Source organism: Sarcophilus harrisii, chromosome 3 (assembly GCF_902635505.1).
Source record: "Sarcophilus harrisii chromosome 3, mSarHar1.11, whole genome shotgun sequence".
NCBI lineage: Eukaryota > Metazoa > Chordata > Mammalia > Dasyuromorphia > Dasyuridae > Sarcophilus > Sarcophilus harrisii.
In genome coordinates, this window is record NC_045428.1 from 592854358 (window position 1) to 592868500 (window position 14143).

General features: G+C 56.2%; 1 protein-coding gene across 1 annotated transcript; it reads left to right on the forward strand.

Annotated features, from left to right (window-relative positions):
• Positions 1-638: 638 nt before the first annotated feature.
• On the forward strand, positions 639-13633 carry NOVA2 (NOVA alternative splicing regulator 2). The gene is given in 5 exon segments (XM_031963869.1): positions 639-887; positions 5154-5297; positions 10784-10950; positions 12262-12869; positions 12871-13633. Coding segments are annotated over 5 exon segments (1572 nt in total). The 5' UTR covers positions 639-688; the 3' UTR covers positions 13325-13633.
• The last annotated feature ends 510 nt before the right edge of the window (positions 13634-14143 follow it).

The following is a 14143-nucleotide window of genomic DNA, read 5'->3' on the forward strand; positions in this document are numbered from 1 at the left end:
CCCGGAGCTGCCCTTGGGGGCCGGGGGCCCGGCCCCCCCCCGCCCCGGAGCGCCCTTTCCCCGCCCGGCTTGGCTCCGAGACAACCCCGACAGCCCCTCTCAGTGCGTCCCGCCCGGTGCTCCGCAGGCGCCCTCTCCGGCTGACCCCTCGGACCGCCCCCTCTGGTCTCCGGGCCCCTCGGGCCTCCAGCCCTACCCCGGCCCCTCCTGTGCTCCTCTCCTAGTATATCCCGTTCTCATCTTCCCCTTCTGACCTCCCCCTGCAGCCCCCTCCGACCTCCCCCGTTATCCCCCCGTTTCCCCCTGCAGCCCCCTCCGACCTCCCCGGGTCCCCCCCGTTTTCCCCTGCAGCCCCCTCTCCGCTTCGCTTCTGGTCACTTCTCCAGCCCGCCGACTTCTGACTCACCTTCCCCATCCCTCTTCTGTCCTCCCCAAGTCTCCTGTCCCGGGCTTCCCTCTAGCCCCTCTCCGCCCTCTCCTGCCAAAGGGTCCCTTTCCATCTCCCTGGGCGTCCCCTCCGACCTCCCCCTCCCGGTCTCCGAGCTCCCCGTACCCTATTCCATCCTCAGCGCTCTCCTCCCTCCATCACCCCTCTTCTCTCTGGTCTCCCGTCTCCCTCCTCCCTCCCCCTCCCCTGCCTCTCCCCCTCCCCCCAATCCCCCTCCCATCCCTTCCCCCTCCCCCCACCATGAAGATGATGGCCGCCGGCGCGGCGGCGCACGGCCTGTTCTCCGCTCCGGCCCCACAGCAGCAGCCGCCACCGCCACCGCAGCAGCCACCGCCCGCATCTCACGGCACCTCCATGGAGTCCGAGGCCCCGGACTCCCGCAAGCGGCCCCTGGAGACGCCCCCCGAGGTCGTCAGCACCAAACGCAGCAACACGGGAGGTGAGAAGTGGTGCAGCTCCCCCCCCCCCACAAGCATCCCCCAATTCTCCTTCAGCATCCCCCCCAGTTTCCCCGATCCTCTGACCCTGGAGCCTTTCCTGCAGGTGCCCGGGCCCCCCCCCCAGCCCCCCTCCCGTACGGCCCCAATAATGGGGTCTCCCCTCCCCCTCCTGGCACAAAGGGGGAGCGGTGGGGGCGGGGGAAGAGAATTCCACAATCGCGGGAGGGGGGGACGTTCTCGTGTTCCCCACCTCCCGGGTGCTTTGTCTGAGGACTGATGTAAGAGAATGAGCCGGGGTGGCGGTGGGAATGGCCCCGGTGTGAGGGGGGAGGGGGCATCTGTGTGAAGCTGTGATTGTGTGTGTGATGGTGTGCTCGGCTCCCTCTCCCGAGCCATCCATTTAGTGTGTCTCGGGTGTGCGTGAATGTGTGTGCGTGTGTCCTTGGGGGGTGGGCGGGTGGGTGCGATTGTGTGTCCTTGATGGGGGGGAGGGTGTCGGACTGCCCTTGGATGGGTGTGCTCGGGTCTCCGGCACCGGCACCCCTCCCACCCCGGGCCGCATTTGTGGCTGTGTCTTTCCGGCCCTCGGTTCCATATTCTCTCCCAATCTGAAGGAGCTATTCATAGAAGGATCTGTCCGTGGTGTCTGGGCCTGTGTGTGCATGTGCCCAAAGGGGAGGGGACGCGCCTCCGAGCGGGAGGGTCTCCGGGTGGGCTTCTGGGGGCCAGCAAGCAGAGGGAGGGAGAGGGGGAGAGGCCATGGGGGCTCTGGCGGGAGGTGCAGCTCCCGGCCCGGGGAGAGTGAGCAATTGTGTGTATGAGTGACATGGGAGCCAGTGACTGGGTGCTGGGGGTGTGGTTGTGTGTGTGTGACAGGAGGCAGTGTGACTGTGCTGAGTGTGACTGACAGGTGTGCATAGCTGTGCGACACTAGGGGATGTTCACCCATGGGGGGAGGGAGGGCCGTGAGCAGCAGGGGAGGGGGTGACCCCGGAGGGGCTCTGCAGGTGATTGGGCAGTGGGGGTGTGGTTGTGTGTGTGAGAGAGAGAGCCATGGCAGAGTGTGACTGATGAGGGAGACTGACAGGTGTGTGGGGGCTTGGATGTGACACGGGAGGCTGTGTAGGTGTAGCAGGAGCTGGATGAGCGACTAGGAGGGAGAATTATTGTCCCTCAGCGGGAAGGGACGGGGAGATTCAGTGTCACCTGCAGAAGCTCCTATGTCCGGGGGACCCTGGGAGGTTCAGCCTCTAGTCCTCGGCCTCAGGAGAGCGGAGACCCCTGGGCTTTTCCCCCCGGGTCACCTTGACAGAGAACTCACCTTCTTCTGATTTGGGGTCCCCTGGGCCCCGCGTCTGGGCTGAATTCCGGGGCCAGAAGGGGGGAAGGGAAAAGAACTTTCACCCCATGCCCGTAACCTGCTCTGGGAGGACTCCAACCTCCTTCCCAGCTACTAGACACCTTCCAATAAATAAAATCCAGAAATGGCCTCTTTCCTCAAATCCTTTACCTACAGAATATCAGAGGTGCTCGAATATGTCACAGCCAGGAGAGGCCTTAGACACCATCCAGGCTGGCTCCTTTATTTTACAGAAAAGGAAACCGAGCCCCAGAAAGGGGAAGGGGCTTGTTCACCAGGACCCAGTGAGTCTCCCAGTAGGCTAAGCTTTTCCAGTTCAGGAAGAGGGGATAGACGGAGGCCGAGAAGCTAGGGATTCTGCACCACACACCCCTTTCTCCAGTCTCCCTCTCCTTCCAGTTTCTACAACAGAGGATGAGAGGAAAGGGAAGTTTGGGGGAGGGGGAGGGGATTTCCTGTGGTTCTTCCTGCTCCCAGCCTGGCTCAGGGCTGTGGGGAATGGCTCTCCCTCCCTTCTTCCCTCTGCCTTACTCTTATTCTCTGCTCCTTACCTGGGATCCAGGAGAAGCGGGACTAAGAACTGGAACCCAGCTGCTCCCCACTCTGAGGAGGAGCCCCCAGAGAAGTGGGGGAGATGGCTCTCGTTCCCCATCCCCGTGTCCCCATTCCTTTTCTGTTTCTTCAGAAAGGAAAAAACCCTAGCTTAGAAATTGGGAAATGTGGCTTCCAACCCAGATTCACACTGTGTGACCTTGGGTAACTCCCTCCCCCCAGACCTCAGTTTCCCTGTTTGTAAACGGAGGTGGTTGGAAAGGATACCCCAACTTTAGAGCGTTGAGATTCCAAGATTTTAAGATTCTGATTCTGTAACTTCAAGAAGCCAGAGTTTCATGATTTGCTAATAGCATTATCCCCATTGCCAACCCCACTGGACCGGACATTTGTGCCCCTATATCTATATTCTAAGGATTCAGTCACCTTTTCTGGAATGGGGGAAGTGAGTTGTGGTCCAAGAGTTTTTATTAAGAATCCCGTCACTCTTGGGGACTGTTCTTCCCCAGGTGGGAGCAAGGACATGGACCCCAGGGCCTGACCACCCACTGCATGGAGGGGATGCAGGACTTAGGAAGAAACAGAACCTGGGTGGATGTAGATCTTAGCCCTTGGCACTGTGGAAGGAGGACCCCAGAGAAGAAACTTGAGAAGGGAAACCATTTAGCTCAGAGATTGGGAGTGGGGAGGAGGAGATGCCCATGGCCCCTTGAGTAATCTTTGGGAGTGGGTAGACTTCCCAAATCAAGGAAGGAACAAGTTCATCTGGACTCTTATCTCAGGTGTGCTGTGTTACTTGAAGTTCTATCCTTTCCCTCTCTGGGCACAATAGCTAGACATCTAAGGAATTAGGCAGCAGGAATTAGGGGGTGGCGTAGAGCTAGCAACCATGAGGGTAGCACAAGGGAGTCACAGAACCCCAGATTGTCAAGTTGCAAAGGACCCAACATTATCCCAACATAAATAGGAGAGGGAAAATGAAGGATTTGCTCAAAGTCCTGCAGAAAGTAGAATCCAGGGGGTCTTTTCATATCCTTGAACTTTCCCAAAGGCTATGGAGAAAAGAAGAGCTGAGGAAATGGGGCCTTTGGGGGAACTAAGGAGACCCACCTAGAGAAAGAGGGAAAACAGAGGAAGTCCCTCTAGATTGGAGAAGATGGGAATATAGACCAGACAGATTAGGAAGTTGCTACAAGAGCAAGGGAGGGAAGACTCCAAGGAGAATTTCCTAATAGATGGGAAACAAATCAAAACCCATCACCAGTCAACCCCCCAAAAAATAGCCCCTCTCCTTTCTCCCAGCCTTCAGCTGGTCAAATCTGAAATAATGGGTGGAAGATCCCCAGGACTGCTATAGGGGAGATGTAAAAGGTGATAGCAGGCTGGCAAGGGCGAGAAAATAGAATTTTCTAAGTCAAGTATCATGGAATCTTAAGGTTCAAGACTTTGAGACATTCTTAGACAGTCTTAGGACTCCAAGGAGTGGAGAGCAGGAGGGACCCCAGGGGCTAATTGTTTAATTGGCTTAATAGACTAAGGTTGGTGAGTTTAAGAGGCTTGACTTGAGCCTCCCTGGGTCAAGCTCTCAGTCTGGCACCCCGGGAAGCTCCCTGTAGAGCCCTACCCTATCCAAGGCCCAAATTCCTTCTTGGCCCCCCAAAGTTGCCTCCTCCAGCACCCAAACTGAGATTTGGGGGTGTGTCTAAAGTGGGCAGCCACTGATTAGAACCAATTAATCAACAAGTAGTTAAGAAATAAATCCCTGCTACTGCCAGGTGCTGGGAATACAAATGCAAGAGAGAAAAAGTGCTTGCCTCCAAGGAGTTTCTATTCTATTGTGGGTGGGAAAAACTACTTGTTCACAGATATTAGGTTCAAGATATACACAATATTAATAGGCCCATATTTGGGACCCCGGAAATTGTGATCTGTGGGTTGTATGGGGGCAGGGAGCGGGCTTTACAGAGTTGGGCGGGGGGAGCTGTCAGAGAGAGGCTGACTCCTGGAGTGGTATTGGGGGAATTGGAGGGCATGTAGCTCATAGAGCTGGGGGGGGGGGGGGGAGGGAGTTTAGATCATGAAAAGAGTGGAAAGAAAATTAGAGCATTGATGCCCTGTGTTAAGGCTGGCAGAGGAGGGACCCGTCCTGTGGGCCTTTGTGAGAACCAGGTCCTAGTGGAGATCTATGAGAAGAAGAGAGGTCATTTCCCATTGGAACTTGAGGGAGGCAGCTCCCAGAGGCTCATGGGGGAGGCTGGGCCCTTGGGAAGTCCCATCCTGGGGAGGTTGGGGATCGGGCCTTGAGAAAACTCCTGACTGAGCCCCCTCTCCTCATCCCACCCACCTGCTCCAGAGGAGGGTGAATATTTCCTAAAGGTGCTCATCCCCAGCTATGCTGCGGGCTCCATCATTGGCAAAGGAGGCCAAACCATCGTGCAGCTGCAGAAGGAGACGGGGGCTACCATCAAGCTCTCCAAATCCAAGGACTTCTACCCCGGTGAGAACCCCACCCCCACTCCTGGACCCCAGTGGGCTTTCCTTAAAGGGACAGGTGCTCCTGCCCCACCCCCTCCACCCTCACCCCACCCCAGGGAGAGAGGGAAGCAGATGGGTCCAGAGGACCCCTCCCCCCTCCTCCCAGGACAATGGAGCTGCTGCATATTCATGAGTCATTTGCATGGGGGCAGCAGCTGGGTCAGGCCCTGACCCTGCACCTGCCCCCCTGGGGGGAGCCCAGAAGTAAGGGGGGAAAGCAGGCTGTTTGCCCAGTCATGCTGAAAGGTCTCTCCTCTCAGGGGATCCCTTCTCCTCATCTCCACATTTCCCCCTCTATCCTTCTCTCCCATCTACCTTCCACTCATCCCTTGTCCTGCTCCCCATCACCTCCCTCATCCCTTGCTCTTTCCCCCCTCATGTGTCTCTCCCTCCATCTCCTTCTCAGTGTAGTTCTCCCTCCCTCCTGCCTCTGTCATGTACCGATCGTATGACCTTGGATAAATCTACTAACTTCCCGGGCCACATTTTCCTCATCTATAACATGAAGTGTTCAGAACCTCGAGGTTCCTTCCAGCTCAAATCTAGATCCCTTTTCTCCACCATGGAACCCTTGGGCAGTTTGACAAAAACCCTGGAACCTTTTTCAGAATGTTCCTTAAAGCGGGAAACGAAATGCGTACGTTACAAAGCTGACAAATTATACTGAAATAGTTCCCAAAGTATATGAAAAACAAATACGTGGATCCCTCTGGAATCTATCCAAGGACATTGGAGAGTCCAGATGAAGAACCCTGTTATTCTATATCTTGTTCTCCCTTCTCTCAGCCCTCCCCTCTTTTCTTCCTCTTCCCCACTGAAAACTTATTCTCCTCCTGGATGGATTCTCATCCCTGAATCTCTTCCTTTTATTTTTCTTTTGCTCTCTTTCAAACACTCCCACTTCCACCATGCTCTGGAAGTCATATTCTTTGCTCTCCTTTCTCCTCCCTCCATCCCTCTTTTCTCTCTTCTTCGCATCCCTCCCCCTTCTCGTCTGCCATTCCACTCTCTCTGAATGGATCTGTCCCCCAACACGTGTCAGAACTCAAGCTGACTCTGTCTACACTCTCCCACCATCACTCTTTCCTCTCTTTCATTGTCCCCACCACTGTACCGTCAATATCTCGTTGCCTTTTGCATCTTCTGGTCCCGTGGCTCTGGGTACCACAAGACATCACCTCAGACTTCCTGGACTAGTTTCATCCACTCCCAGAAACCCTGACTTCTAATATCTGATTCCACCTACGTGTGTCAAACGGCATGGAGGAAGTGAAGATGTAGCCACTTATAATCCCAGACTGTCCCACCTCGCAAAACAATCCCAGAATCGGGTTGGGGGGATTTGTGTTCCACAAGACCAGACCTGTCTCCTTTCCCATTAACCAGATCCCTGACTATCCATATTCCTAGGGAGAAGCCAGAGCAGCAACCCCACACACAATTTGGAGATTTGGGGAATCACCGGGAGACTAAGTGGGATAGCCTCCTGCTTCTGGGAATCGGGGCTGGGCTGGTGGAAAAGCAGTCAGTTCTCAGGGACCACACTATACTATATCCCCTACACTAGGGCAGCAAAGTACTCTGGGAAGATCCCTGGGTTTTGGTTCCCACCATCACCAGCACCAGTTACCCATGTGACCTTCATGTTACTCTGCCAAGCCTTGGTCTAATTGAGAAAGTCCTAGACTTAGAGACAAATTATCTGCGCTTAAAACCTGTCTCAGACACTCTCTGAGAGATCTTAGGCAAGTCAGTTTCCTCATTAATAAAATGAGGATGATAATAGAACTTATCTTACAGGGTCGTTTTATATATATATATATATATATATATATATATATATATATACACATACATACACATATATATTTATATATAATATATATACATTCATATATATGTGTTTATATATATATATATACATACATACACATATATATTTATATATAATATATATACATTCATATATATGTGTTTATATATATACACATACATATACATTCATACATATATATTATATATATATATATATATATATATAAATTACACACACACAAATTAAATATACCCATGTGGGACATATATATTATGCTATGTGTTACATATACTGTCTTATAACATAGAGTATATTATATGTCTATGTGTGTGAATGTAACAGGCTTTGCAAACTTAATCATAAACATTCGCTATTATGATTATTGTCTGGTAAAGAGCAGGAATATGCTGGTCACTTCGATCTTAATTGTCAAGGTTGCTCCAAAAAATGAGTTGGTAGGGGCGACCAGGTAGCACAGTGGATAGAACACTGCTGTGGAATCGGGAAGATCTGAATTCAAATTCTACCTCAGACCCTTCCTAGCTGTGTGACCCTGGACAAGTTATTTAATCCCAATTGCCTCAAAAAAAAAAAAAAAAAAAGACAAAGGAAAATGCAAAATGAGTTAGTATTATTCTACCCCTTTACTGTCAAATGAGGAGATTGAACAGGAAGAACTCTGAGGGCTCTTTCAGCTGGAAATCTATGTATAGATTATCGGCCCTATAGACGGGTCAGTCGCTGACCGGCTGTCCAACCGAGGCAAGCCCCTTCCCTCTTTGAGACTCGGTTTCCCTGTCTCTGAAGACACTGGAGACCGGGGAAGGCAGCAGGTCGGAGCAGATAAGAGAACCAGGTTTGGGTCCAGGAAGACCCGGTTTCTGCCACCTACATCCTGACTCTGGGCCCCTGCCAGTTCGGGAGGTGACTCCCGGAGTCTCTGTAAACTGCTGAGGAGGCGCCACGGGCTTTGTGAGAGAGAGAATTTCCTCACCCGGCTGGTCCCTGTGTCCATGAAACCTTAAGTCAGGGACCTGTCCCGCCATATGATAGATGAGTAGACAAAGGGATGGATAGACAGACAGAAGGATGGACAGATGGGAGGACAAGCAGACAGACACAGAAAGCCAGACAGACGGGCAGGCAGGCAGATGAATGGATGGACAGATGAGAACAGAAAGACAGATATAGCTATAGATAGAGACATGAATATATATATATATATATACCCATGAGTACTATTATATGTATGATACATATATGGTGAGTATCTATATTTATTGATGCAGACATACACACATTTATATGCCATCCCCCACACACATCCCATCGATTTATACACAGGACTATCCGAAGGAAGTTACTTCCCCATGAACCTGATGGCAACACATAAATGAGCGTAATGATTATTATTATTTTATTGTCAGCATTATTAATGGTAGTGAACCCCCCGGCCTCTTGGAATCGCCTCCACGGCCAGCACCCAGCACCCAGAGCTCCCCAAGATACATCGTCTCCCCACCCGTAACATCCCAGGTCACCCGTGACCCAGAGCCCCCACTCCTCTGCCCTCCTGCCCTTCCTCCCCAGAGCATGAAACGTGCTCCTTCCGTGTCCCCGTCCCCACAAGCCACACCAGCCACAGGGTCACCCAGATCCACGGGCATTGAATAAAACGATGGCACCAGAAACCTCCAGCTAAAAGGGCCCCCCCCCCCCCCCGCAGCCTAAACGGCCCAAGGGCCTTGTTTAATGGAGAGGAGATTGACCCCCCAGGGGAAAAGAGACTTGGCTAAGGCCACACTGATAACGTGTGCGAGGGTCTGACCTCATGGCCTTTGACCTGGGCCCTGCTGCTCTTTCCACTCTGGGGAAATCAAAGCTGGAGAGTGGAAGGGCTTTCCCAGGATCACACGGGGTTGGGGTCAGAGCTGAGACCAGACTCCAGCATCCTGCCTTCAACCTTAGACATTTCCAAGCATTTTTTCTATTCTACTCAGTTCCTGTCTGTCTCTCTTTCACGGTTTCCTTCTGCATGTATGTCTGTTGTGTCTGTGTGTATCTGTGCATGTGTGTTGTGTGTCTGTGCAGTGTGTATGCAGTGTGTTGAATGTGTATCATGTGTGTTTAAATGTTTATGTGTAAAGTGCTGTGTGCCGTGTGTTGTGCATGTGTATTGTGTGTACATTGTGCTGTGTATGTGTGTGCTGTGTGGGGACATTGAAGCCGCCTGTTTCATGTGTGTTTGTGTGTTTAAGCACATTTGTGATTTTGTGTGTGTGTGTTGTATGTACATTGTGCCATGTATGTGTGTGCTGTGTGGGGACATTGAAGCTGCCTGTTTCATGTGTGTGTGTTTATGTACATTTGTGATTTTGTGTGTGTGTGTGTGTGTGAGATCTGTCCATCTGCCAGCCCAGGACAGCCAAGTCAGACCGCGGGAGCTGGAGGGACTCCGGAGGTCTCCCAGATACGCCCCCGTGCCCCTCCACGCCCCTCCCGAGCTTCCCTGGTTCCCACAGGGCCGAAGCCCGCCCCACACCCTTTCCTATTTACGCCCTTTACAACCCGCCAGGCCCGGGGCCGGCAGGCTCAGCCCTGACTCACGCTTGGCTCCGGCTCCGCTATTGTTCTGGGGGAGGGACACAGGCCCCGGCCCGGAGGGCTTGGGGGAGAAACACATCCAGGAACACCCTGGGCAGGACACCTAGACCCCCAGTGGCCCCTTCACAGAGCCGGCGTCGCCCCTTCTTCCCCAGAGACGTAATAGTGAGCGCCTGTGCCCAGGACACACAGAGCCAGGCTCTCTGCCCCCCGGCCCAGCCAGGACTCTGCCCTTCTGGCTCTCCCTCCAGCCCAGCGCCTTTGTGGCCTGTCTCCGCGTTGCCAGAGACACCGTCTCCCACTAGGTGTGTGTGTATCTGTGTCCAGGGCCCACCCAAAAGCAGAATTGGGGAGTCCTTCGTACTTGGGGGAGTCGTACCCCCTCCCCGGGCTATCCCGTGTTTTGTCCCCACCCCCTCTTCCCCGTCTCCCCTTATCTCTTGTTTAAATCCTACATTCTGCGGCCAAACGTCCTTCCACTCGACTCGCCATCTCCACCCCCCCCCAAACAAAGCCTAGCCTTTCCCCACTGATCCAAAGCTTCTCAGTCTGATGGTACGCTGCTGCTTTAAGGGGTTGCCACAGCAACAGCCCTCCTTCCCCTTCCTCAGTCCAGCTCTGGCGATAAGGGGGTTCCAGTTGCTCGGGCAACCAGCCTCAGCCACCAGGAGGGAAGGAGGGGGCAGTGTTACCCAGGCAACCAGGGGAGCCAGGAATCATTGCAGAAGCTAGCCATAGAGGCCCCCTCCTCCCATGATCTCCAAACACTTAGACCTTTCATTGTCCCCTCCCCCCCCATCCATTGGGACAGGGGGAGGGAGACTTCAAAAGGAAATTTTTAAAAATCCTTGGTGAATGGGGAGGGGGGCGTGGGGGGGGGTAGAGAGCCAGGTATCTCCCCTTCCCTGCAGTTCTAGCTGGAGATCTCCAAGCACCCAAGAGGCCTGGGGATTGCCTGCAGATAGGAGGAAAAGGTGCTGATACATTTCTCTTTCTGTTCCTCCTCCTCCCACCCTGGCGGGGCCCAGGGACCACAGAGAGGGTGTGCCTGGTGCAGGGGACTGCAGAGGCCCTGAATGCCGTCCACAGCTTCATCGCCGAGAAGGTCCGAGAAATCCCCCAGGCAATGGCCAAGCCTGAGGTGGCCAGCATCCTGCAGCCACAGACCACTATGAACCCCGACAGGGCCAAGCAGGTAAAAACTGGGCCCCCCACCGACTCCCCGGGCGGGGGAGGGAACACGTGGCCCTGCCCTCCTGAAATTCTGAAGGGAGGAGACAGGTCCGCTCCCTCTCCCGAAGGGGGTGGGGGTGGGGCCGGGGGTCAGTCCGGGAAGGCTTCCAGGAGAAGACCAGCCTGGCAAAATGCCACCGAGGGACCACAGAGAAGGGATTTGTTCGGGTCCCTGTGGGCTCTGGGCCCCTCTGCCCTCCCCCTCTCCCATCTCCCTTCCTCTTCCCTCCACCTCATCCCATTGTCCCCCTGGACCACCTGCCTCCCACTTCCTCTCCACATAGGAAGCAGGGCCCCGAGGCACCTCCCCTTCACCTCCTCCCCACCTCACCCGCCCCTTCTTCCCCTTTACAATTTTTCCCCCTTTCCACTCTTTCCATGGAAGGGAGGAGGGGAGGGAGTGTCGGCCATCTTGAAGAAGGAAGGATTATATTGGAGGAGGAAAAGGAAGGAGGGAGGGATGGGGGCCAATGAGATGCCCTGCCCCCGTCACCATAGCAACAAGGGAAGCTGTCGGGAGGGGCAGAGCATCCTTCTTCCCGGTTTGCTCATCGCCCCACCTCTTCGGGAACCCAGCTGGTTGCCACAACAACTGTCAACTAGCTCGGGCTGCGGGGAGGCGGGGCGGGGGAGAGGAGGAGGGATGGAGAAGAAGGGAAGGGACTAGGCTGCCGGGGAGGGAGCCCCTCCGCACACCGACTTCGGCCCTGATTGGGGGGGGGGGGCCGGGGGCTTGGGGCGTTCACAGACAGCCACCGAGGCTCGGCGGGGTGCTCACGGGTTCGGTCCCAGGGCTGAATCGCCCCTTCCTCAAAGTACGCGGTGCCCGGGGGCTGAGGAGCGGAGAGGGAGCGAGGGAGCGCGCCGGTGGGCTCTGTCCCTGGTGCTGAAGCCTCCTTCCTTGCCCAGTAGTGGGACGGGAGGCCCGGGGAGCAGGCTTTCGCCCTCCTCCTCCCTTCCCCTCGGGACTTCCTTTCCCTCCCCCAGAAGACAAGCGCTCTGAGACCCTCCTCGGAGCAGGAGGGTCGGACGGCGGGCCGCTGGAGGGAAAGGCCCTTGCCGAGCCCTCGGGGGGGGGGGGGCAGCTGACCTCCCTCCACCCGGGCGTCAGTTTCCCCCGCTGTAAGACGGGGCGGGAGACGCCGGATGGGCGTTAAGGGCCCTCTCCCGTGTCCGCAGAGCCCTCGCCGTTCCCCTCCACGGCTCTAAGCGGGGTCCCGGGGCCGTCCCACCGAGCCCTTACCCCCGGTCTCCCCTCTCTCCCCGCCCCCAGGCTAAGCTGATAGTCCCCAACAGCACAGCGGGCCTGATCATTGGCAAAGGGGGCGCGACGGTGAAGGCGGTCATGGAGCAGTCCGGCGCTTGGGTGCAGCTGTCCCAGAAGCCCGAGGGCATCAACCTGCAGGAGCGCGTGGTGACGGTGAGCGGGGAGCCCGAGCAGGTGCACAAGGCCGTGGCCGCCATCGTCCAGAAGGTGCAGGAGGACCCGCAGAGCAGCAGCTGCCTGAACATCAGCTACGCCAACGTGGCGGGGCCTGTGGCCAACTCCAACCCCACGGGCTCCCCCTACGCCAGCCCGGCCGATGTCCTCCCGGCAGCCGCCGCCGCCGCCTCTGCCGCCGCCGCCGCCTCCGGCCTCCTGGGCCCGGCCGGCCTGGCGGGCGTGGGTGCCTTTCCGGCCGCCCTGCCGGCCTTTTCAGGGACTGACCTGCTGGCCATCAGCACGGCCCTCAACACGCTGGCCAGCTACGGCTACAGCGCCAACTCGCTGGGCTTGGGCCTCGGCTCGGCCGCGGCCTCCGGGGTGCTCGCGGCCGTGGCGGCCGGCGCCAACCCGGCCGCCGCCGCCGCCGCCAACCTCCTGGCCTCCTACGCGGGCCGAGGCCGCCGCCGGGCCGGCCGCCGGCGCCGCCCCGCCGCCGCCCCCCCCGCCCCCCGGAGCGCTGGGCTCCTTCGCCCTGGCGGCGGCCGCCAACGGCTACCTGGGCGCCGCGGGGGCGGGGGGCGGAGGGGGCGGCGGGGCGGGAGCCGGGGGGTTCCTGGCGGCCGAGAAGCTGGCGGCGGAGAGCGCCAAGGAGCTGGTGGAAATTGCGGTGCCCGAGAACCTCGTGGGGGCCATCCTGGGCAAGGGGGGGAAGACGCTGGTAGAGTACCAGGAGCTGACGGGGGCCCGCATCCAGATCTCTAAGAAGGGGGAGTTCCTGCCCGGCACGCGGAACCGGCGGGTGACCATTACAGGCAGTCCCGCAGCCACGCAGGCCGCACAGTATCTCATAAGCCAGAGGGTCACCTATGAGCAGGGGGTCCGGGCCACGAACCCCCAGAAAGTGGGATAAAGGGGGGCGGGGAGCGACGGCTCCCAACCCTCCCCACCCATCTCCCCCCCACCCCCTGACGCCGTCCCTCTTTCCCCATCCTGGTTTGGTTCGGGTGTCGGGCGAGGGGCTCGCTTAAATCCACCCCACCTCCGAGTGGCTGGATTGGAGTTGGGGATAGGAGGTGCTCCCCACGCTCCTCCCTCCCAGTTTGACACACCTCCCTGTGCGTAGCTGGATGGCAGCTGGGAGACTGGGGGCCCCAGTCTGTGTGATATCTGTATATATTTTGTTGATTTTAATAGAAAACACGGCATTATTTTTCTCTTTCTTTCCCTCCTTTTATTTTTCTTCTTTTTTTTTAAATAAGGGACTTTTTTTTTTTTTTGGTTGGTCGGTCAGTTTTTGTTTTCAGAGGTAAAATGGGAGGGGAGATGTTGCACCTTCTTACTTCAACCCACTCGACCCCAACCCTGATGCATCTCCAATCAGAATGAGGGAGATTTGAGGGGTTGGGGACAGGATCCCGGTTGGCTTGGCTTGACCTGGGTTGCAGTGGAGGTTGAGGTTCCTGTCCACCCCCTCCTTCCCGGGTGTCCCCCCCGCCCCCATTCCCCTGCTCAACTGGGGTCACTGGGGGCTCGTTTTATAACATGGTCAAGTTGGGTTAATGGGGAAGGGCTTTTGGCATCGGGGAAGTTTCAAGTCCGCTAGGTCAGAATGAGCTACTCAGTTCTGAGGAAAGAGGATTGGATTTGAAGTCAGAGGATCTGGCACTTACTAGCTATGAGACCTTTCTCTAAGGTCACTCCTGGCTTTAAATCCCATGATCCTACACTC